The sequence below is a fragment of the Schistocerca cancellata genome, chromosome 4 (assembly GCF_023864275.1).
Source record: "Schistocerca cancellata isolate TAMUIC-IGC-003103 chromosome 4, iqSchCanc2.1, whole genome shotgun sequence".
NCBI lineage: Eukaryota > Metazoa > Arthropoda > Insecta > Orthoptera > Acrididae > Schistocerca > Schistocerca cancellata.
Window position 1 is genome coordinate 684,371,484 of NC_064629.1, and position 26,916 is coordinate 684,398,399.

Consider the following 26,916-nt stretch of genomic DNA (forward strand, 5'->3'; position numbering starts at 1 on the left):
TGTAAGCTCAACACAATACACAGAAACACAGACAGCAGGGGCAAAATGAGAAGTACAGGAGGATAGAAAGCTTTGAAAGCCTAACAGAAACAGCATGAAATACAAAAGTGAAACATAGAAATGTTGAAAAATGGATTAGAACTGAAGATGGAAAAATTTGCCAGAACATGTAAAGAGTAAGTCAAATACATCTCACAAAATGGAATTTGCTGGAATAACAACAACAAAGATTCCAGAAGAGTGCAAATGCCTTGTCAACTCAGAATGTCAACAGGTGACATCTGGAAGGAAAAATCAAAGAACAACATAATTCTGTCTCAAGTGGATGCTGAATCAGACAATTTCAGGTGTCAATTTGTTGAAAACACTACAGAAAGGAAGTGCAAGGTTCCCACAGATACTTCAATGAGACAAAAGATAGATGCAGAGCAAGAAATTCACATCATACAGTGGAAATTACATATAAGAATTCTCTCTGTCACAGTTATGGCAGAACTGCATCTATAAAATGGGCTTTTAGAGCTGTGTAAAGATGTGTTAGAAGAAATATGAGTTACAAGAAATGTGATGCAGCAATGACAACCACGAAAAGGCAAGTGCAGATGGAAAGTTACCTTAATGTACAACAGTTCCAGCATCTAAATCCATGCAATAGCCTGCATCAAGTAGCTTCTGTGAAACATGTTCATAGTGCCCGCAAGAATTTACAGACTGACACAGTTGTGTCACAACTGCAGAAGATTGTGATGACCAGTAAAAAATCCAAGATATTTTCTTACAGCTGTACTGGCTGTAAACCACACAACCAATCCATTCTTCGATGTCGATGGAAGTAGTAAAGACACAAAATATAAGAAACAAAAGAAGAAGTAAGATAAATAGAAGAAAAGGGAAAACATAAAATAAGAAAGGTAAAAGGAAGATGAAGTAAGGTACAGAAGAAGAGAAAGCAGAAACAGGAGGAAGATACATCTACATCTACATCTACATGATTACTCTGCAATTCACATTTAAGTGCTTGGCAGAGGGTTCATCGAACCACAATCATTCTATCTCCCTACCATTCCACTCCCGAACAGCGTGCGGGAAAAATGAACACCTAAACTTTTCTGTTTGAGCTCTGATTTCTCTTATTTTATTTTGATGATCATTCCTACCTATGTAGGTTGCGCTCAACAAAATATTTTTGCATTCGGAAGAGAAAGTTGGTGACTGAAATTTCGTAAATAGATCTCGCAGCGACGAAAAAGAATCTTTGCTTTAATGACTTCCATCCCAACTCGTGTATCATATCTGCGCCACACCCTCTCCCCTATTACATGATAATACAAAACGAGCTGCCCTTTTTTGCACCCTTTCGATGTCCTCCGTCAATCCCACCTGGTAAGGTTCCCACACCGCGCAGCAATATTCTAACAGAGGACGAACGAGTGTAATGTAAGCTGTCTCTTTAGTGGACTTGTTGCATCTTGTAAGTGTCCTGCCAATGAAACGCAACCTTTGGCTCGCCATCCCCACAATATTATCTATGTGGTCTTTCCAACTGAAGTTGTTCGTAATTTTTACACCCAGGTACTTAGTTGAACTGACAGCTTTGAGAATTGTACTATTTATTGAGTAATCGAATTCCAATGGATTTCTTTTGGAACTCATGAGGATCACCTCACACTTTTCGTTATTTAGTGTCAACTGCCACCTGCCACACCATACAGCAATCTTTTCTAAATCGCTTTGCAACTGATACTGGTCTTCGGATGACCTTACTAGATGGTAAATTACAGCATCATCTGCAAACAACCTAAGAGAACTGCTCAGATTGTCACCCAGGTCATTTATATAGAGGTACCAGGACGCTTCCCTGGGAAACACCTGATATCACTTCAGTTTTACTCAATGATTTGCCGTCTATTACTATGAACTGCGACCTTCCTGACAGGAAATCACGAATCCAGTCGCACAACTGAGACGATACCCCATAGGCCCGCAGCTTGATTAGAAGTAGCTTGTGAGAAACGGTGTCAAAAGCTTTCCGGAAATCTAGAAATACGGAATCAACTTGAGATCCCCTGTCGATAGTCGCCATTACTTCATGCGAATAAAGAGCTAGCTGCGTTGCACAAGAACAATGTTTTCTGAAACCATGCTGATTACGTATCAATAGATCGTTCCCTTCGAGGTGATTCATAATGTTTGAATACAGTATATGCTCCAAACCCTACTGCAAACCGACGTCAATGATATAGGTCTGTAATTCAATGGATTACTCCTACTACCCTTCTTAAACACTGGTGCGACCTGCGCAATTTTCCAATCTGTAGGTACAGATCTATCGGTGAGCAAGTGGTTGTATATGATTGCTAAGTAGGGAGATATTGTATACAATCTGGACCTGAAGACTTGCCCGTATCAAGCGATTCGAGTTGCTTCGCAACCCCTAAGGTATCTACTTCTAAGAAACTCATGCTAGCAGCTGTTCGTGTATCAAATTCTGGAATATTCCATTTGTCTTCCCTGGTGAGGGAATTTCGGAAAACTGCATTCAATAACTCCGCTTTAGCGGCACAGTCGTCGGTAACAGTACCATCGGCACTGTGCAGCGAAGGTATTGACTGCGTCTTGCCGCTTGTGTACTTTACATACGACCAGAATTTCTTCGGATTTTCTACCAAATTTCGAGACAATGTTTCATTGTGGAACCTATTAAAGGCATCTCGCATTGAAGTCGGTGCCAAATTTCACGCATCTGTAAATTTTAGCCAATCTTCGGGATTTCGCGGTCTTCTGAATTTCGCATGCTTTTTCCATTGCCTCTGCAACAGCGTTCAGACCTGTTTTGTGTACCATGGGGGATCAGTTCCATCTCTTACCAATTTATGAGGTATGAATCTCTCAATTGCTGTTGCTACTATATCTTTGAATTTGAGCTACATCTCGTCTACATTTGCATAGTCAGTTCAGAAGGAATGGAGATTGTCTCTTAGGAAGGCTTCTAGTGACACTTTATCCACTTTTTTAGATAAAATTATTTTGTGTTTGTTTCTGGAGGATTTGGAAGAAACGGTATTGAGCCTAGCTACAATGACCTTGTGATCACTAATCCCTGTATCAGTCATAATGCCCTCTATTAGCTCTGGATTGTTTGTGGCTAAGAAGTCAAGTGTGTTTTCGCAACCATTTACAATTTGCGTGGGTTCGTGGACTAACTGCTCGAAATAATTTTCGGAGAAAGCATTTAGGACAATCTCGGAAGATGTTTTCTGCCTACCACTGGTTTTGAATGAGTATTTTTGCCAACATATCGAGGGAAGGTTGAAGTCCCCACCAACTATAACCGTATGAGTGGGGTATTTACTTGTTACGAGGCTCAAATTTTCTCTGAACTGTTCAGCAACTATATCATCGGAGTCTGGGGGTCGGTAGAAGGAGCCAATTATTAACTTAGTTCAGCTGTTAAGTATAACCTCCACCCATACCAATCGCACGGAGTATCTACTTCGACTTCACTACAAGATAAACCACTACTGACAGACACAAACACTCCACCACCAATTCTGCCTAATCTATCTTTCCTGAACACCATCTGAGACTTCGTAAAAATTTCTGCAGAACTTATTTCAGGCTTTAGCCAGCTTTCTGTACCTATAACGATTTCAGCTTCTGTGCTTTCTATTAGCGCTTGAAGCTCAGGGACTTTCCCAGCACAACTACAACAATTTACAACTACAATTCCGACTGTTCCTTGATTCAAGCACGTCCTGTATTTGCCATGCACCCTTTGAGATTGCAGCCCACCCCGTACTTTCCCGAGGACTTCTAACCTAAAAAACCGCCCAGTCCACGCCACACAGCCTCCGCTACCCATGTAGCCGCCAGCTGAGTGTAGTGAACTCCTGACCTATTCAGCAGAACCCGAAACCCCACCACCCTATGGTGCAAGTCAAGGAATCTGCAGCCAACACGGTCGCAAAACCGTCTGAGCCTCTGATTCAGCCAATAAGCTCAAGAGACACTCGAGAACCGCTATGTGAATGAAGAATCTGTCCTCCACACCAGTTGTTCTTTCAGCAAGCTGAAAAGATGGATATCACAAAGCCCAAGATCTGGACATCTCAAACAGAATCACCCATGTCTGTGTCCATTTGCCTACAGCTTAAGGTGATGTTGCATTTGGTCTCCATACAGACAGAATTTTAAGGTGAATCTGGCTGCAAATTAGACATTTTGCCCACAACAGCCATACCTGGACCATATACTTCAAATTCACAGTAATTTTCCAGTTGCCACATCATTTCACTCCCACACTGTGGTGCATCTGCTATCTGTACCACAGCAGAACTGTCTCTGCAGGAAATCCAGAACATGTACTTTCTTCCAACAATGTGCCACTCTTCTTGCACAGCAGTCTTAATGTGGGACAACATGTGTCACTTACTTTCTGAAGTTCCTATGTATCTTTATTCCCTAAATTATTTATCCAACCACAGACTTTCTGCTGCCATATTCAAAAACAATGTGTTTGAGAAGCTACAAGGGTTGGACAAAAATATGAAAACACCATGAGAAATTTATGCTCCACATAAATGCAGATGTTAGCCAAGTCTGCAGGTTGCACTGTTGTATTTGACCATGAATGGCACCTATGCAATGTCCTCAATACGTTGTGAGTGTCAGCTGTGGTCACAGCACTGTTCTGTGTAGTTCTGAGTGCATTATGTCAGAACTAAATGACTTTGAACAAAGTATTTGGTGTTTGAAGAGACACTATATTGAAAATTTACACTGCATACACAGAAATATGTTGTGATTTTGGTGTTTCCATATTTTTGTCCACCCCTCTGTATAGGCACACAGCATGTGGAGACTGTCCAGAAGTACTATAACTGAGAGATGGTATAATGGCAATGGATATTGCTGGATTTTTTAGTGGTATCAAAGACCTAATGATGATGTCACTGAGAAATCCATTTAGAGAGACTATTCTTTAGGAATTATTTAGTGATGCTGACTGTGAATATCAGTTTTTGTGTCATGTCAGTTTGCATGTACTGTTGCAGAATTCTTTCTATGGAGCAGTGTATGCACATTAGAGGTACACTTGACATCACAAAAAATGGTTGGTGTTGAAATTTAAGCTACCTGTCACATTTCACTAACACAAATCACATTACTGGATGTGTAGTACTACTCATAAAATTACATACACTTGAGATACAGCATCCTCTAAATACACACTTGGAAACCTGCACAGTCTATCTGCCAGAAACAGAGACCTGGAAATGGCACTTCATGTGATGAGGTGGAGTCCAAGGTGCAATGGTAGTGAGAAACAGCTAGATGTTGGAGCAACCAGTGAAATGTCTTAGCAACATGGTGGCTAAGTCAAACAGCTGCATGTCACTTTAGATGTTTGGAGTGCTGAAAATGACACAGCATCTGCTTTCTTCAAAAATTAATTTATCACCCACAGGCATTCAACATCAATGATTACCTGCATTCTGAAAGGGAGTGAGTCTTTGTGATGGGCGATCAACAGAGTGCTGAAAAGGACACAGCACCTGCTTTCTTCAACAATTAATATATCATCCACATGCATTCAACTTCAATGATTACCTACATCCTGAAGGGAAAAGTGTCTATGTAATGGGCAATAAACATCTCATTTTCTGCCACCTCCTCCCAGACAGCCAGCACTATGTTCCACAGGTCATCTCAGGTTCTTGGCACATGGTCAGGACATTTATGTTGTATCATCTAATTTGTCTCTAGTCATGTGTTTTTGATGGGGTTAAGGCTGGTGCAGAAGCATGCCATCTGGGTACAGAAATCTCATTCCTGTCACCAAACTATGTCTGGTAATTGCTGAATAATGTGTAGGAGACTGGTCCTACTCGAAACAGGTCACTCTCTCAGGATGCAATTATAGCACTGATAGGATCATAACATCACTCTGGACAGCATCAAGATTATCATTTACCACAGAAAGCATTTCATGTCCATGGTAAGATATCCAGCCTCACACTGCTGAAGACACAATAACTACCATAAAATGACTCACAGGTGTATTTAGGACTGGAATAAACTTCTTTTGTGTTCATTGCAGAGCCAAGTTTACTTTGTAGTCTGGTTTTCCAGGACTGGCATTTAGCCATATCTACTGTCCCAAAAAATCAGTTAAGTATTTCAGCTGCCTATAAACTTACTCAACACTACATTATACAGTGTCGTAACAAGTTCCCAATTATGTTGCATCCATTGCCAGGCAGTGTACTCAGGGATGTCATACCATGTCCCAGGTTCTCAATACCGACAAATTCCCTTCCTCCACGATAACAATAACCTGATCAAGGGTGGTTTGTTGTCAAAGGGCCATGGCATAAGTACGTAGTGTCTAAACTCAAGATGTGGAGGTGCAGATATTTGCTCTTGCTACTGCGCAAAAGCTAGTGCAAATGTTATTTTCTGTTATGCGTTACTGTGCTCCACGCATCAATCTGCTATAGGTGACTGCTTGCCTTTTCCTGATTTTATGTATTGCTCCATCCAGAAATTTGCATTATTGTTAGACTAAAATTTCATTCTGAACTTCTTTAAAACCATCCAACTTCACTTTTCAACATATTTTTACACATTACTCTGAAAAAATCTTCCACGTGATTTCAACTTTCTTTCTGTAGAATGAATAATTCCATCCTTAGCAATATTTCTGTAAATAATTTTATTTCAGTCCAACAGTATTCTTCTATTTATTTTTGATGAAACATGACAATTCTCAAAGTGAAAATATATTTTAATTCAAATTAATATGAGTATACCATTCAACAGACATCACATATTTCAAGGCACAGAATCCTAGTTGTAAGTAGCAGCAGAGAAAAAGACATGGTAAATCAGAAAAGTAATTTAAAAACCATAATAATGATGTGCAGAATGTAAGTCTATTGTACAAAAAAATTAAAATTGTAGGCCACATCAAGAATTGAACATAGATCCCTATCTTTCATTAGTAGCACTGTACTTAACAACCAAGCATATGTAACAGATTGACTCCAAGTTTCAATCTAACACCACATATCATTAAGAGTTAATCCAGGACATAGTTTTACTCTGTTATACAAGGACATTTTCCCTATAGTTCTGCAATGAGTACAACACTCCACTTAGAGTGTTGTAAAATATTAGCTGGTGACAATCAGATTTCACTGTGCTAATGAACTTCAGTCTGTTGCAAATGAGTTATGATGAACATCATTTTTTTATGCCAGCCTCTAATTCAATCATGTACATACTCCATACATAACCTCAGATATGAAAAATAGTACTCTTCCCCAAAATATTCCCTTCAAAAGCCAAGTCAGGGTGGAAAGGCACATAGTGGCTGGCAATAAATAAATAAATAAATCTGGAAAATGTACGGACATCATCAACATCACTACCACCACACCACCACTTATTAACGAGCAAGAACCACTATTCTTGTTGGTGTTTTATTTTTCATTTAGACATTAAGTGTGACAGTATAATATACAAAGGAAATTTTCCCAGTTACAGCTAAATTACCTCATATTTATACCAATCAGAATTCCATTGAGGATTAAGAGATTTCCGGTAAACATCAGTTTTATATGTAGTATTGCCAAGCTTTATTTCAACATAGGCATCTGTCGTATCACTTGAACGGTCCATGACAGGCAAGTTTCGGCCTGCAAGAATTTTCACTTTCACCTTTCCTGGCATTTTTCGATGTACTATCCCAAACCCTAAAATGAGAGAGAAAGAGAAAGAGAGGCAGTATGAATATTTTATAAATTATTTTTTATTCCATATTTCTTGTACTAAGATTTCCAATCCTTTTATCAGTTGAATATAGTTACAAACAAAATCAAACTACTGTGTAGCATGACTGAGTCCTTGAAATGATATTGTTCTCAGTAATTATCAAAGTAAGCACAATTTCAAGTAGACTTAAGGTAGTTACCTCCAGCCAAATAATATTAAATCATCCATTCACAATTGTCATAAAAGTCATCAAAAATGAATGCCATCTGTATATAACTCTAAAAATTTATTTTTATACAATTTTGAACATATAACTGACTACCAGTATTACAGTTTCACAATTTGTGTTATAACAAGAACTATTACAATTTTCATGATTACGAGAAAAAATGTTATGGATGTGTAGTTAGGTTTATTTGTACCAGGTCATAACAATTATTACCAATGGCTTTCAAATTTCTGCCGGTACAAAGACTTATATGAAAAACAACATTCCTCAACTCTTCTAATTTAATGGTACTTTGTTGAACTCTACATATAATCAGGTATCAGATTCACTAATTGAATTTTCTAGATGGTACATCTACATTTTTTTACAGGTCCTATTTTTTATATGTCTCAGGCATTTCTAGTTGATAAGAACACAATCCGATCAGGTGGTCTGAATTCACTGCTTCCAAATGCTAATAGCTGGTAACAAGGTTTATGAACACACATACCAGCAACATACTTACATTTTTTCCCTGGAAACTCATCTCAATAATTAGTTGGAGTGCTAGCACATTTTGATAAATAAAAATTAAGGTATTCCATATTCTTTTCATTCTATGACTTTTAGAGACTTTCCCAATGGTTTCTTCTACCACCAGGTGTCTCCTAAAAGTCATCAGACACATTTTCTCTGGTGTTTTGGTAGCTATCTGCAATTTCACTTTTGCATTGTGTAAATGGATCCAAAACAAATAATACTGATTATGGTATGTTTCATGCAACACTCAGTTCCAATGGAAGACATTGGTTTGTTTCTTGTTAAAAACAAAATTTTCTTTTTTAAGTGGAATATTGTGTGCCCATTTGAAAGAGTGGTTCCAAATTAGTCTGCAGTGATACTTAGTTTCATTATATATATTAATGTGGTTTTAAAAAAAAAAACCAGGTCTCTGGCAGCAGCAGACAGACAGCACATCCCAAGCCAGCACACAAGATGGAGCAAGTCAGAAAAGAAGTGCATGCCAAACAAATGTTTACTGATATGTTAGACGACATGTTATTTAACTAAATATCTTACTGCTGCTTCATACAGTTATTAACACTATGACTGTATGTCAAATGTCTTTTTCTGCTGCTTCTCTGCAGTAAGTAGTATTTCTTCTACATTGATTTCGTTGTAAATAATAAGTGAAGTGTAAGAGCAAAAATTTAATAGTAAATCACAGCAAATTCAATGTGCATACAAAACAGGACAAACACATTACAAAAATCAACTAAGTCTAATTATGAACCACAATAAATTTTACAGGAGCATATAATATATAATTGATAGTATTAAAACTAACATTATCAGATGATTTACACTTGTGTAACTAAATCTTCACAAAAATGTATCCAGAAGAAGCAGAAATAACAAAATGAGAGTGAATTTAATGTGGGTATTTTGCTCCAAGTTGCAATTTCACACACACACACACACACACACACACACACACACACACACACACACACACACACAAAACAGATTAGACACACATTACAAGTAAAAATCAGAGATAAGTTAAACAGAATAGTTTGTGATACTCAGATGCTATACAAGAACTATAACTTTTTAGGTAGCAGGGTAACCACAACCCCGGAGTACAGTATTGTTTTGTGTTGAAGAATGATGAAAGCGGCAGTTTTGTGCTGCTAAGGAAAATTCATTATGCATATGATAAGCTGAATGATTCCATGTTACATTCTGGAGCAATAAAATGACTGAATAATACAAAAGACGATTAACGACAATATTATGAAAAGGATAAATTGCTGCTCACCATATCTCCTCTATATGGTGAGTAACAATCTATCCTTTTTATAATACTGTTGTTACTCCATCCAGGATTATCCAGTTTTTGACAAAAGAAGATTATTTCTCCTAAATACAACTCTGTTTGACAAATGAGGATTATTTATCTTAAATACAATAGGCTCATGAAGAGTGAGATAGTCAATCAGTTTTTTGTTTCTTTGCACGTAAAGGTCTGCAGTCTGGTTACACACTGAAAACTCCCACACTACAGTAAAAAAGCGTAGTATCATGTAGTAATTCACTTTTAACTGCAGCAGAAATGTTGCACCTCTGTCACGCAAACACAGGCAGGTAGAGAAACAATCTGGATTATAAAGTGACTGTGCCATCTTGATTTGGCCCCTCTGGCAGCTTGCTACAGAACTATGGCATGAGAATTTCATCAATGGTTGGTTGGATGATTTAAGAGGGGGGAAGGGGGAGGGGGGAAGGGACTAAACTGCATGGTCATCGGTCCCTTGCTCCTATAACATAAATCCACAAGGGGTAAAATAAAAAAAAAAGACACATACAGCACAATACCGTAAGGAATGAAAAACCAGAAAGAACGAAGAAAGGGCAAAAACACTAAAAGGAACAAAAGAGGACAAGGAAAGAGCAGAGAGACCCAAGAAGCAATTAGAAAAGAGTAAAACAAGAAAGCAGATTACAGAGGATGGCTGACCATAAGAATAAAAAGGGGAAGCCAGCCACTCTGCAACACAATAAAACCTCCACCCTAAAAGCACTAGCGTGGAGGACACAGAGGGACAAAGGACATGCGCTAAATCTCAGATCAAATGATAAAACCCACCCTCACAAATAAAACATAAAACTGAAGCTGCTGTTTAAGCATTGTCATCCAACACCGAAGGTAGGGTGCTGGGAAAGTTAAAAATCCACCACAGAGTGGCTAAAAGTGGGCAGGCTAGCAAGAGGTCAACGACCGTCTTTGGGGAGTCACAGTGACACTGAGGGGTTCCTCACGACGATGGAGGTAACCGGGTGTGAGCCACGTATGGCCAATGCGGAGTCAACGAAGGACAACTGATTCCCTGCGAGAAGCCTGCAGGGATGACTTCCATACATTCACAGTCTCCTTAATGACACACAGTTTATTGTGCGTACTGTTAAGCCACTCCACCTCCCAAAGCCAAAAAACCTTATAGCGTAAGACAGAACGCAGGTCAGATTCAGAGAGGCCGATCTCCAGAAGCGGTTCCCGTGTAGCCTGTTTGGCCAGCCTATCAGCAAGTTCATTGCCTAGGATGCCGACATGTCCTGGGGTCCAGACAACCACCACTGAACGACTGGACCATTCCAGGGAATAGATGGACTCCTGGATGGTCGCTACCAACGGTTGGTGAGGGTACCACTGGTTGATAGCTTGTAAGCTAATCAGGGAGTCAGTACAGAGGAGAAACGCCTCGCCAGTGCATGAACGTATGTACTCAAATGCACGAGATAGGGCCACCAGCTCTGCACTGAATCCACTGCAGCCATTGGGTAAGGAATGCTGTTCAATATGGCTACTGTGAATGTAGGTGAAGCCAACATGACCATCAGCCATCAAGTTGTCAGTGTAAACCACTTCAGAGCCCCAGAATACTTCAAGAATCGAGAGGAAGTGACAGTGGACAGCCGCAGGGTTAACAGAGTCCTTAGGGCCTCGTGAGAGGTACAGGCAAAGCTTCGGCCTAGGGCTACACCATGGATGTGTACATGGATGGACCTTGAGGAGAGGTGGTAAAGGCAAGGACTCCAGTTCAGACAGAAGCGATCGCATGTGAACCGCAATAGTTAGCCCTAACATGGGCCGCCTATGCGGGAGGTGAACTGCTGTGGTTGGGAAAATAAGATGGTAATTAGAATGTTCAGGAGAGCTATGAATGTGTGCAATATAACTGGCGAGCAGTTGTGCATGTCTGATATTCAATGGAGGGACTCCAGCCTCCGCCAGTACGCTGGTCACTGGACTCATCCTAATAGATCCTGTCGTTAGTCGAACTCCGCAATGGTGCAATGGGTCGAGCAAACGCAATGCTGAGGGCGCCGCTGAATCATAAATCACACTTCCATAGTCAAGGCAGGATTGAACAAGGGCTCTCTAGAGCTGCAGCAGTGTGGAGCGATCTGCACCCCAGTTGGTGTTGCACAGGCAGCGGGGGGCACAGAGCTGCTGCCAACACTGCCATTTAAGCTGACGAAGATGAGGAAGCCAAGTCAAATGAGTGTCGGGAACCAGACCTAAGAATCGATATGTCTCCACAACAGTTAGTGGATCGTCATTAAGGTAAAGTGCTGGTTCCGGATGAACGGTATGATGCCGACAGAAATGCGCGACACGCATCTCCACAGCTGAAATCTGGAAGCCATGGGCTACAGCCCATGACTGCGCTTTGTGGATGGCTCCCTGTGGGTGCCACTCAGCAACACCAGTACTGGTGGAGCAGTACGGAATGCAGAAGTCATCTGCATACAGAGAGGGTGAGACAGATGACCCTACAGCTGCTGCTAGAAAATTAATGGCCACTAAAAATAGAGAGACACTCAATACAGAGCCCTGCAAGACCCCATTCTCCTGGATATGGGGGAAACTATGGGAAGCACCAACTTGGACACGGAAAGTACGGAGCGACAGAAAATTTTGGATAAAAATCAGAAGCGGGCCTCGGAGACCCCACTCGTATAATGTGGCGAGGATATGATGTTGCCAGGTGGTTTCATATGCTTTTTGTGAATCAAAAAAGACAGCAGCCAGGTGTTGCCATCTGGAAAAGGCTGTTCGGGTGGCAGTCTCGAGGGACACAAGATTATCAGTCGTACAGCGACCATGGCGGAAGCTGCCCTGACATGGAGCCAGTAGCACACATGACTCCAGGACCCAACCCAACCACTGACAAACCATACATTCCAGCAGATTGCAAAGAACGTTGGTGAGACTGATGGGCTGATAGCTACCCACATCAAATGGGTTTTTACCAGGTTTAAGCACCGGAATGATGGTGCTCTCCCGCCAGTGCGATGGAAAGACACCATCGCACCAGATCCAGTTGAAGATGATGAGGAGATGTTGCTTGTAGTCAGATGAGAGATGTTTAATCATCTGACTGTGGATCCGATCTGGCGCAGGAGCTGTGTTGGGGCAATGTGCAAGGGCACTGGCGAGCTCCCACTCTGTAAATGGGGCATTATAGGAGTCACTGTGATGTGTAGTGAAAGAGAAGACTTTCCCTTTCCAGCTGCCGTTTAAAAGTGCAAAAGGCTTGGGGGTAATTCTCCGACGCAGAGGCTCAAACATAGTGCTCAGAAAAGTGCTCGGCAATTGTGTTTGTGTCGGTAGAGATCTTGCCATTTATGTTAACACTGGGAACACCTATTGAGGTCTGGTATCCGAAAACACGTTTGATCTTTGCCCAGACTTGGGAAGATGATGTATGGCACCCAAAGGTCGCGGCGTATCTCTCTCAACACTCCTGCTTCAGTCGTTTGATAGGTTGGCAAACGCGGGCACGTAGCCATTTAAAGGCTATGAGGTGCTCCAGGGAAGGGTGCTGCTTATGCCACTGTAGAGCTTGCCGACACTCCTGAATTGCTTCAGCGACTTCCGACGTCCACCAAGGGACTGCCTTTCACCAGGAACACCCTAAAGAGCGAGGGAACATGCTTTCCGCCACAGAAACGATTGTTGTAGTCACCTGATCAACCATCACATCGATGTTACCGTGTGGGGGAGAGTCAACGGTGACAGCAGAGGTGAAAGTTTCCCAGTCCGCCTAGTTTAACGCCCATCTGGGCCGGCATCCATGAGCCTGATGCCAGGGCAGTGTCAGGAAGATGGGGAAGTGGTCACTGCCACACAGGTCATCATGTGCTCTTCAGTGGACAGATGGGAGAAGTCCTGGGCTGCAAAGTGATAACTGCCATGAGCCACACTGAAGTGTGTGGTGGCCCCAGTGTTTAAGAGGCTCAGGTTGAATTGCAACAGTAAAGTTTCAACATCTCTGCCTCGGCCAGTAAGCATGGTGCCACTCCACAAGGGGGCTATGAGCATTAAAATCTCTCCAAAGTAGGAAGGGTTTAGGGAGTTGAGCAATCAGTGCAGCCAATGCGTTCAGTGGTACTGCACCATCTGGAGGAAGATATACGTTGCAGACTTATTTCCTGTGTCATCCTTATCCTGACAGCCACAGCTTCAAGAGGGGTTTGAAGGGGCACTGTTTCACAACAGACTGAGTTTAGGACATAAACGCAAACTCCACCTGACACTCAGTCACTTCAGTTCCTGTAATATCCCTTATAGTCGCGGAGGGCAGGGCAGGGCAGGGGTCCGCAGTGCCGGGAACCAAGTTTCCTGGAGGGTAATGCAGAAAGCATGTGTAAAGCTTAACAGTTGGCGTAACTCAGCCAGATGGTGCAAAAAACTGCCACAATTCCACTGGTGGATGACATCATCATGAGACTGGGAAAGCATGGAACATTCAATGATGCAGAATGAGATTTTCACTCTGCAGCAGAGTGTGCGCTGATATGAAACTTCCTGGCAGATTAAAACTGTGTGCCCGACCGAGACTCGAACTCGGGACCTTTGCCTTTCGCGGGCAAGCGCTCTACCATCTGAGCTACCGAAGCACGACTCACGCCCGGTACTCACAGCTTTACTTCTGCCAGTACCTCGTCTCCTACCTTCCAAACTTTACAGAAGCTCTCCTGTGAACCTTGCAGAACTAGCACTCCTGAAAGAAAGGATATTGCGGAGACATGGCTTAGCCACAGCCTGGGGGATGTTTCCAGAATGAGATTTTCACTCTGCAGCGGAGTGTGCGCTGATATGAAACTTCCTGGCAGATTAAAACTGTGTGCCCGACCGAGACTCGAACTCGGGACCTTTGCCTTTCGCGGGCAAGCGCTCTACCATGGTAGAGCGCTTGCCTGCGAAAGGCAAAGGTCCCGAGTTCGAGTCTCGGTCGGGCACACAGTTTTAATCTGCCAGGAAGTTTCATTCAATGATGCAGTTTACACCTCAGGGACACCTGCTGCCACTGACTTATTGCCTCAGCAGTCTATATCAATTGTGTCTGAGGGTCCAGCGAGATCCAGGTCCCCACCGGACGCCAGAATTTCCACCTCACCCTCAGATGCAGAGCTTGTAGGTAGCAGTGGTGTGTGTGACACCACAATTTTCTTTTTCTTGCGGGGGTCTCTTTTTTTGATTTCTCATGCTATTCCTTGGGTTTCTCTAGCTGGGAGGACTTTTTTGATTCAGTCTCCGGGACTGAGGAGGATCGTGAAGCCCTATGACCAGCTACCTGTTTCACCTTCAGCTACCGGCAGGTGTCCCCTTTGCCACTGGTACGAACCTGGGAAGGGAGTGACCCAAGGGACCCCTTCCTAGTGAAAGGAGCTAAAGAAGACTAACGCTTCTCCAGCTTAGAAGTGGGGACTGATGTCCCCGATGATTGGGGGAGTGCTGCTCCCGAAGTAGGTGGTGCGCGAGCAACAGGGAGCGAAGTGACCCCCACCATCAAGGGGGCAGGTGTAGCCTTACGGCTCTGAGAGCTGACTGGAATTGGTGCAACGGATGGGGCTGTAACAGTTGTTATAGCAGCAGCGTAATATGATGTCATGCACACAGGATGGAGCCTATCAAATTTCCTTTTAGCCTCAGTGTTGGTCAGTCGGTCCAGTGTCTTGCATTCCATTATCTTCCTTTCCTTCCACAGAATCCTACAGTCCAGCGAGAAAGGGGAATGGTGCTCTCCACAGTTGGCACAGATGGGAGGCGGGGCACATGGAGTATTGGGATGGGATGGACGACCACAATCTCGACATATGAGGCTGGCAGTACAACAGGAAGACATATGGCTGAACTTCCAACACTTAAAGCACAGCATCGGAGGAGGGATATACAGCTTGACATCACAGCGGTAGACCATCACCTTCACCTTCTCAGGTAGTGTCACCCTTGGAGGCCAAGATGAAGGCACCGGTGGCAACCTGATTATCCCTCAGACTCTGGTGGACTTGCCACACAAATGAACACCTCGTTGTTCTAAGTTGGCGTGCAGCTCGTCATCGGACTGTAAAAGAATATTCCTGTGGAAGATAATACCCTGGACCATATTTAAGCTCTTACGGAGCGTTATAGTAACAGAAACATCCCCCAGCTTGTCACAAGCAAGTAATGCCTGTGACTGGGCAGAGGATGCTGTTTTTATCAAGACTGATCAAGACCACATTTTCGACAAGCCCTCCACCTCCCCAAACTTGTCCTCTAAATGCTCTACAAAAAACTGAGGCTTCATGGACACAAAGGATTCCCCATTAGCTCAGGTACATACTAGGTACTGGGGAGAACAAGATTCGCTGCCATCCTTATCCTGGCGTTCCTCCCATGGTGTGGCCAGGGAGGGGAACGATTTGGGGTCGTACTTCTGTGTGTTGAATTGAGCCTGTGAATGCTTAGAGACTGCTGGTGGTTAACCCCCAGCAAGAGATTATGTACTATGCTTCATCGCTTGTCATCCGCCCTGATGCCACCCACTCTGACCAGGGGCCCTCCCCACGGGCGCCACCCAACCGCAGCGAAGGCCACCTGGCAGGATGACCTTTGCCGCGAGTCCCGATGCCCCAGGGGATGGTCATCTACCCCTTGGCATATGTGGGGAGTTAACGGTGCAGGCATCAGCAGAGCGATCCCTGTGTGGTCAGGGGGCTACAACCAACAGGATACACGGCGGCTCCACCACAACGGACTGGCTACCGTGTTGGATATGAGGTGCAAAGAAGTCCACGGTCATCGTCGGCGCAGAAAGTGACACTGCATTGTGCACGATGGAAAACACACCCAGGAAGGTGTCCTCGCCCGAGATATGGAGAATGAGTGGAACAGCAATGCGACGACGAGAAAGTGGGCTTAAGATCTCGATGCACAATGGACACGATGCACCATGTAAGGCACCCTTCCCCAATTGGCTCACTCTTCAGGAAAATTTTGAAGAATTGAGGTCAAACCCTACAGGGGACCAACACATAAAGGCCGAAATATGTGAGACTCCTTATAGTCACCTCTTACGACAGGCAGGAATATCCCAGGCCTATCCCAACTCCCGGACCCGCAGGGGGAGGAATTTCAATGTCTAACAGGACTGCAGACATGTACCTACAAACAAACAAATTAAGGAACTTTATTTTTTCAAGGTTATAATTAATCCATGGTAGTCTCAACTGTGGGAAACACATGGACTAATTTGTTTTAAGTTAATGGTGAAGCTCAGCAGTGTTACTAAGCTGTAGCTGGAAGCAGTTCAAGTTGTCACAGATATCTGTACTTCCTCATCTTAGTGTAAAATAAATAGTTGTAAAAAATTTAACTGAAGCTGAGGACCTCACCACCTGAATGGCTTCTGCTGTGTGCTATCAATCAGAAACATTATTAATGCCTTTCTTGGAAGATCCAAGTGACTACTCAAAAAGCAGACAGAAATAATCCTAAGAACGTATCTGTTAAGGATTGGTTGAGTAGACATTTGCATGTCTATAATAGGGTGTGTCAAATGTGACACTACCTGGGGCACATAATTATATACAGGGTGAGTCAGGAGGAAAGGTACACGCTTTGATGTGTGATAGTATTTGTGTTTCTGAACAAAATACATAAGCTGGGCATATGCCCTTTTCCGAATGGTTTCCGAGATATAACACATTTAATGTACATTGTGTTTTATTTTCTGTATTTTCAAACATAGTCACTGTTTACAATGTAACACAGTAATGAAGAGAAGTTGAGTCGTACAATTTGATAGGGACATCTGTGGTCTAGTAATTCGAGAAACTACCTCTAATTGGCCTACAAAATCTACCTAAGTTGCACGATTTTGAATATTCTTGTGCTCTTTTCACAAAAACTATTAGTCCTAGAGAAAAAATGAAAAGGTCCCTTTTTGTAGGAAGTCTGACATAGTTTAATTTTGTGCTGTGGCACATTATCGCTGGAGGGAGTGGTTTTCGAGTCACTCGAGAGAAAATGTACACAAGTGATATTAAATGTGTTCTATCTTAGAAACCGTTCAGAATAAGGCATATATCTGTATAGAGTTTTTTGTTCAGAATTGCTAATACTGTCACCCCTCAAAGCATGCACCTTTCCTCCCCACTAACCTTGTTTGAGCGGACTTCAAAAAATAAGTTACACATTATTATGGCAGGCTAAGTAACTTTTATTGAACACTGCATGACACTTCAATGTGACACAGATATATCACTCTATTTTTCAACATGGTCACCAAGTCTCTGTAAACAATGGCCAGAACATCCTACCAACTATTCAGTTCCCACATGATACAAAACCCATACTTGGTCATGAAGCCATTCAAGAACTGTTGTGTGAATGCCTCATTGTTGGAAAATCTCTGCCCCTCAGAGGCTCTCTCAGCTTTCCAAGAAGATGGAAATCGCACGGTGAGAGATCTGGACTTTCTGATCAGCATCACACGTCTGTGCGTCCTTGGTCAAACTGTTGGCACCATTTCACTACAGCTGGACATGACATTGCATTTGGTCTACATACTGCCAGAATTTAATGGTGAATCTGTGTGCATTTTAGACATTCTGCATTCAAGAATCGTACTGTCTGTGTACTTCAACTTTGGAGTCTGTTTCCATTTGCCACATCATTTCACCCCTATGCCATGATGCACGTGTTATCTTTATCACAGCATAACTGTGCCTGCAGGAAATCCAGAATATATGTACTACCTTCTGACAATGCACCACACTTGTTGCACAATTGTCTCAGCATGGAACGACATGTGTACCACACTTTCTGAAGTCTCTCTCTCTCTCTCTCTCTCTCTCTCTCTCTCTCTCTCTCTCTCCCCTCTTTTCAGATCACTAACTTTCTCACAAGTTCCATGATATTTCCCTTACTCAAAGAAATTCCAGTCCTTTCCACACACTATGTTAACTGACAAAGAACTATGCTCTTCTTTTAAGAGATGGACAAAAATTAGCTAACACTATATTCACAGTGGGCTCATTCTCTTACTTATTATAATGTGATCTTCTATTCAAGTACATCTCAGCTGACACACTACACTTTTATCCAACAGTTCAGCTAACAATTCCTTGCCAGAACTATCAGTTTATATGCCATCTGCTGAAAATCTTGATTCTCATCAAATTAATGAGAGCACTGGTACCATTATTAAGTCCTTGCTGTAGCTACATAATGATACAATTTACAAGTCCATGCAGATGAGATCTTTTACAATAAATCTCCAAAGCATACACGGGTGCCCCAAGTTAGATGAGCGATCTCTGTCTATTATAACAAATTCCCTCATCCTGTTTAAACTGTTTCCCTCATTTCCACTTTATTTTAATTATCTTTCTCCATGAAACTCTTACTTCAGTTATACAGGTCCTCAGAAATATGAGTATTAAAAATTCTGGCCATGTGGTATCCTGTTCCCAACAGACCGGCCAAGTGTGACAGAACAACAAACAAAAATTTGATAGGCCAATGCTGCTTCTGAATGTCTGAACAGATATTAAGTTCATCTAGGTGAGTTGGAATTGCAGAAAAACATACAACCTGCTCTATATGCTTTTTGATAATTCTTAATAGTTATTTTATCTTACAGGATAAACTATCAATATGTTGTGCCTCTAGATTATGTAAACAATAATTCCACATTGTGATATAATCATATGCTAAACAAACAGCTGAGAAGTTCACAACTGAACAACATCAATGGACTGTTTTATTGTGACATAGTACTTCATTAGCTGAATATGAAATTATTACTTCATGTGGTAATCAAAATGCCAAACTGAAACATACATCGACAACAAACAAAAGAAATCAGTACACTGAAACAGGATTGTCTTTGACAGAAGCAACAAACATCAATTTAAACAAGAAACAAGTCCACCTTCAACCAGCAATAAAATTTACTGATCATCAAAACTGTAGTGATGTATCCAACCACTCTTACATATGTATTAACAGTACTTGAGAACAATATAGTAGTTATTCAGGAACAAGGTTTATCTGCTGGTAAACTACCAGGTATTAAATGTAACAGAAGACAATCATAACAGTCTCTGTACTAATGATTCTTATATTTGTGTGAATTTACTCACCACCTTCGATCCCAATACAATGAGTTGTTGAACACAATATGAAAAGTTCTACCGAAAATATACAAGCGAACATCAGATTCATTTTACTGGCCAAGTAAGATTATGCACAACAGAGGGAAAAAAAGAATTAGAGCTGCTGTTACAACTGACCCTCAATAATTTTCTTTGATGTTTCAAAACAATAGGCCATTGAAAGGCAGTTGATTCTGTTCTATTTTAACAGCACAAAATAGCATCCTACAGAAAAGCATTTTAATCTGTCAGCCATGCTATTGATCAACCACTGAAAAGAAGCATATAAACTAGGATTCACTGTAACTATCACATTAACACATTTAAAATCATGAATATCATCAGACAACAAGAATTAGCTCAGCTGGAAAAAGTTCTGGGCAGAATTTAACTGAGGGTACCATCCAAGCATTCTCTTGAAGTTACTTACAGACAATACACAAAATCTTAATAAAAAAAGCCAATTGGAAACTGAATGCAACTTCTAGTAAAACCCAGACCAATGACATCGGCACTTCGAACTACCACATCAATACCACCTTAACTTTCCCGAATGACTGCCCTCTATAGCACGCTGCAAGAAGACCAAAACAAAATGTCACTGATCATTGGTAAAGTGAAGTATTATGCAGTAAATCATTTTTGGCAGCAGCAGAAATGTTGCAGTTTTGTCAGGCCACTGAAGATGACTCCTTTAGCTGTCTGCACTGGTCAGACATAGATGCAACATTTCCACTGCTGCCAAACATGAATTACTGTACTGCCATTTTGTTTTGATTATCTAGTGATGTGCTAGAGTGCTGTGATGCAGGAACTTCAATTTGTACCAGAATTGCACACATGTTATTGCAAACAAACAAGAACTTAATATTGTAACCATTCTTTCGTGGTAATAATTATAACTAAAATGACTAGACCCCATATATATCTGTGCCACATTGGGAATTTTCCATAACAACATTTTATTAATTTATGATATAAATTAATCTATGCTGAACAGAGTAAATTCTTTACTGTCTAGATACTATTATCCATCAGTGAGCAACCATGGAAAGTGTGCTGTTTATTTTCACATGGGCTTACAGAGCCTCTCGAAGTTATGATTTTAAGTTATTTGTAGAAAACTGTTAGACCATTCTCCTATTCAACACTGTTGGCCACATCTCATATCAAAATTACTTACATTGTAGGGGCAGAAACAAATAACAAACAAAAATATGTAGCATTTTGCAACAGAATGACATACTTTCCACAACATTTAATACATGCAACAGATTCTGCAAGTGAATGACACTATAATGTTATCGTAAATTTATTCTCTATGATAATTACAAGTCAAAAGGAATGAGATTTTCACTCTGCAGCAGAGTGTGCACTGATATGAAACTTCCTGGCAGATTAAAACTGTGTGCCCAACCGAGACTCGAACTTGGGACCTTTGCCTTTCGTGGGCAAGTGCTCTACCATCTGAGCTACTGAAGCACGACTCACGCCCGGTATTCACAGCATTACTTCTGCCAGTATCTCATCTCCTACCTTCCAAACTTACAGAAGCTCTCCTGCGAACCCTGCAGAACTAGCACTCCGGAAAGAAAGGATACTGCGGAGACATGGCTTAGCCAAGCCTGTGGGATGTTTCCAGAATGAGATTTTCACTCTGCAGCGGTGTGCGCTGATACGAAACTTCCTGGCAGATTAAAACTGTGTGCCCAACCGAGAATCGAACTTGGGACCTTTGCCTTTCGCGGGCAAGTGCTCTACCATCTGAACTACCGAAGCACGACTCACGCCCGGTACTCACAGCTTTACTTCTGCCAGTATCTCGTCTCCTACCTTCCAAACTTTTGGAAGGTAGGAGACAAGATACTGGCAGAAGTAAAGCTGTGAGTACCGGGTGTGAGTCATGCTTCGGTATCTTAGATGGTAGAGCAATTTCCTGCGAGAGGCAAAGGTCCCGAGTTCGAGTCTCGGTCGGGCATACAGTTTTAATCTGCCAGGAAGTTTCAAGTCAAAAGGAGTTTCTCCATTCCTTTATAAAAGAGAAATGGCATTTAATTAACTGATCTGCCAATTCATTTTTCTTTTATCATTGGAAAACGTTTTATTTTCCCTAATGGATATATGTGTAAAAGAGAGAAGTCCACAATGTATGGTGGAGATAAATGCAGGGGCAATTTCATATATACTTTGCCTGACAAAAAAAGTGATGCAGTCAGAAGACATGGTCAGATGTCACAGTAACTTTGTACATATACATACCATCAGTGACTATGTAAATAATTAGAATTACAATCCTCTGTGACAGGTAAATGGCCACCAGAGTGATTAGTGTTGTTCATATTTACTATTGTTCACAGGCCTGACAGGGTATATAAGGGGTGTGAACAGCATCAGATCACTGTGCACGGCATGAAGATATAACATGCTCATGTGAGACATTGTTTTCTGCTCCTGACAGTGTTTGAAAAGGGCCTCATTGTGGGTCTCCATTTGGTCAACTGATCAAATCCTGCAATATCCAGATTTGTACTGCATTCAGATGTGACACTGGCCCAATGTTGGAATGAATAGTAACATGAGGACATGGATACTCTTAGTCTAGGTTCCAGTCAACCATGTCTGACCACCACAAAGGATGCTTGCTGTGCTGTTCACCAGACACACATCAGTGCTTGCGAGCTAATACCAAGTCACAGAAACCCTGCACCGTTCTGTGTTGTGCCACACCATTGTTCAGAGACTAGCGGTATCCGGACTAGAGAATTATTGTACCATCCATATGCTACCATTAACACCACAACAAATAGGGCTGCATATGGAGTGGCATCACAACCAGGAAACATGGACTGTCAATGAACAGAGTCACATTATGTTCGGCAATGAATCCCAGTTCTGGCAGCAATCCTTGGGAGAGGTCCCATTCTTCCAATGTTTTGGAGAGGCTCAACTGTTTACTCCCAGCATCATGGTGTGTGGAGCGATCAAGTATGGCTTCCAGTCACTGCTGGTACTGATCAAGTGAATTCAGACAGCACAACAGTACATCCTGCATCCTCACATGTTACCTCTCATGTGATAGTATCATGTTGCCAATTTTCAATACGACAATACTCATCCACACAAGGCACATGTATCTACAAACTGTCTGTGTGATGCTGACATACTCCCGTGGCCAGTAGGACCCCCCACATCCGTCCCCGATAGAACACATGTCGGACCAGCTCGGATGTGAAGTCTGTCCCACTGCCTGTATCCGGCATATCAAGAGTCAGTTACAATAGTTGCAGGCCAATATGCATCATGAAAGGGCAAAACAACCTTACGAAACCCTTCCCAACTGTATCAGTGCAAGCATCCAGGTCAGAGAGGATGCAACGTTGCACTGATAAGTAGGCTCATACTGCCAATTTTAGAATACTGACTCAATTTTAGAATCACTGATAAGTAGGCTCATACTGCCAATTTTAGAATACTGACTCAATTTTAGAATCACTGCAAGAACATCACATACTCTCTCAACCCATGAATTTTTGTTTTGTTTCCTCCTCTCCTTCTGGGTGCTTCACCTTTTTGTCAGGCAGTGTATCACACACAATTTTTAACTGGCAATGGCTACAACTGCACTGTTTTAATAAACTGCTGTTAGTGTAAAAATACAAGAACTGTTTCAACGTGCTATAATGAAACACATTTGGTCCTGAGGTAGTTTTAAGATACGTAACCAATGCAGCATGAAATTCCCATATGTAGGAGGGCTGATTATAGTTATCAACCTTTGCAGAGTCAATATCAAGAAAGCAGCATGGACACCTCAATGACTTTGTGATGCTGTCTTGCTGCTCAAACAGTGCCAGCTGGCTGCACAGTGTCCAGATTGTCTTACGGACAAAACATTTTGGCAGTCTAATTTTGGGCACCACTCTTTCAGGAAGAGCAGGCAGATTTGGAAGTAGTGACTGGACTGTTGGTCCCTCATCACTTTCCCACTAAACAGTATCTGCATGGGCTGGAGAGCACAAGATGAGGTCAGCCACATAGAACCCTGATGCTGTGCTGAAATGAATTATTCCCCATGTTGAAAAGAGGTGTCTTCTGACATAAACAGGATCTCAACCACTCAACTCTTAGATATGCTGGCACAGCCCCACAGCACTTACTGTGCAGTAAAATCTCTTAAAATGACAAATCAGTCAAGCAGTCAGTTCACAAGCTCACTGAAAGCCCCACTGTCAACATGTTCACTTGAAGGTACATACAGTGTGCATACTGAAATTCAAGGTTCTGCAGCTACATCTCGAGTGTTGTAGTTGAGGCAATATGAAATGAGAGGTAGATTTCACTAATGATAACAGTATCTTCACCTTTCCACTATTCTCAACTAGGATTATCAGGTTTGTAGTCTTGCTTCTTAGGTGTGTAGGTAGGTTTAAAGTGAGAGACTTGGAGACATGTACACAGGGGCTTTTCTTGTACTAAAAACTTCAATTATTCCTTATGAATCCTGCAGTCATTTCTATTCCACTGTATGATAGGAGAACTGCGAAGGACTGAAGATTAGTATAACTGTATGATTCACCCTTTATTACTTTGGAGTCAAGTAGTGAATTATCCACACTGCATGTGATGGGTCTCCTGGAAATGGTGGTGTGTTAGTCTCTTTCCTTTCATTCCACTTGTTCTTTTTCTTCTGTTCCCATTGCAAAAGAAAACAAATTTGGTGCCCCTACTGAACACACAGACTTTACAGATTTCTTATTTTGCAAAACATTTTACCTTCATGGAAACATCAGGCTCTGGCTCTGTCAGCAATGAGCGGTTAGCCTCTTTCCACACATGTAGTAATTAATCCAAATGAGACTTGTTCTTGCTAATTTTCAAGTCTGTGTTGAAGCAGTAACGTCAATCTATGATTTTTTTCAGTGTGTGGCAAAAGTTGTTTTAGAAGCATGGGCTGTGGTGCTCTAAATTGCTTCCTCACTTTGGCACAAGATCCGAGAACTATCTCCATGATTTCACAGATTTTTTTTTTTTTTTTGTCATGTATAAAGACTGAATATTGTTCGATACAAGCTTGACAGTCATCAAAATAGTGAACACATTTCCCTGGAAACATACACACAGCACCGCTTTCATAGGCTGGCATGTCATATCTCTCCAATTTTGCTCACCCATAGTATCTCAAACTTTTGGCACCTGGAACATGTCACTGAATTGAAGATTGACAATACCTTGAGATATAGAAACTCTACCTCAATGTATTTAGGTAACAATGGACAATTGGATATCTGGATACAGATAATAGTTTTCTTTAAGTTCGCCATTACACTAACCATGAATGTTTCCACATGAGTGACTCCATTCTCCTTCCACTCTTTCTGGTATATTTATGCTCATATCCATAATACCGGGTGGTTATAATTAAACTTTCCCTATTTAACATGTTATAGCACAGAAACTAATTACCATACAAGTACTAGACTTTGTAGCATTAATGTCCAGACTATGGGGTGCATGATTTCAATGCGTCATAGCGCCACTGTCCCATTCCAACTATGGCCACCAGGTGCCGTCATCAATCATCGTGATTTGTAGTCTTACACACCTGATCAGTCGTTGTGCACTTGTTGCGTGTCAACATGAGCTTGGAAAAAACGAGCAGGACATTATTGGTGAAGCTCTGTTATCAAAACAACAGTAAAGCTGTAGCTGCACTTTGAGAACATCACTGGCTGGAAGAATTATGAAGGGTTCTCTTTCTCCACTTGCTGTGCGCAGCATGATGAAGAAGTTCGAATCAACTGGAGAACTGGGCATCACTGCGGAAAGAGGCCGACAATCGGTTGCACCACAGGTGATTGATAAAAAACTGTTGCTATGGCAGACAATGCTACACACAATTCCCAATCATCAGGCAGTGCGCGTGCTGTGTCACGACAATTAAACATCCTGCGGTCCATTGTACAGAAGGTGCTTCAAAGCATTCTCAAATGGTATCCGTACATGATCCATATCGTACAGCAGCTTTCACTACAGGACGCACAATGACGTGTTGACTTCGCACCCCACTTTCTCGCAGGGATTGAAACTGATGAGGGCTGGTCCTGGACCATCCTATGGACAAACGAAGCTCATTTTTTTCTGACGAGTGAGGTGAACACAGAGAACTGCCGAGTGTAGGGATCTTCACCTCCAGTCACTGTGCATGAAGTTTCTCTGCATGGTAAACGTGTCACCGTATGGTGTGGCTTCACAGCTACATTCATCATTGGCCCATTCTTTTTTGAACAGGTTGGTGCTCAAGGACTAAAGGAATGCAGTGTGACTGGCCAGCATTACTGCAATACGGTTCACCAGCATGTCATACTCACCCTACAGGAGAGAGACACATTGTACTCAACAGTTTTTATGCAAGATGGGGCAGCACCGCACATCTCTCATGAAGTTCACCTGCTTCACCGAAACACATTCGGAAACTATCACATTATCAGCCAATCGTTTCCAGATGCGTGGCCAGCATGATCACCTGATCTCACTCCCTGTGATTCCTGGTTGTGGGGCTACCTGAAGAACAGGTTTACCAGGGGAACATTCATGCACGTGCTGATCTGAAGCGCAGCATATCAAGAGGGGTAGCCAGCATACCTACAGACATGCTTCATTCTGTTGTGCAGAATGCAATCCTGCACTTTCAGACTCTTCTGGGCACAAATGAGGATCATATTGAGCCTCTTTTGTAGCAGTAATGGTACTAGTATTTAACAGTGTGATGTACCGTAGAAGCACATTAAAAGTGTTTTGGTTGAATTGAGCCTGCATTATTTCTCTTCCCCATGACCTTGACATTAATACTACCAAGTTTGGTCCCCATATGGTAATTAGTTTCCTTGTTATAATGTGTTAAATAGGGAAAGTTTAATTATAACCACCCGGTACATCTA

The 26,916-nt window shown here is 42.0% G+C and overlaps 1 protein-coding gene across 3 annotated transcripts in view; it reads right to left on the bottom strand.

Moving 5' to 3' along the window:
* Window positions 1-26,916, bottom strand: part of LOC126183522 (C2 domain-containing protein 5) — a 224,131-nt gene that overhangs the window by 142,915 nt on the left and 54,300 nt on the right. For all 3 annotated transcript variants that reach the window (XM_049925581.1, XM_049925579.1, XM_049925580.1), the window contains one exon: window positions 7,558-7,757. In XM_049925581.1, coding sequence (XP_049781538.1) covers window positions 7,558-7,734 — 177 coding nt within the window. In that variant the 5' untranslated portion in view covers window positions 7,735-7,757. The remainder of the gene's footprint in view (window positions 1-7,557; window positions 7,758-26,916) is intronic.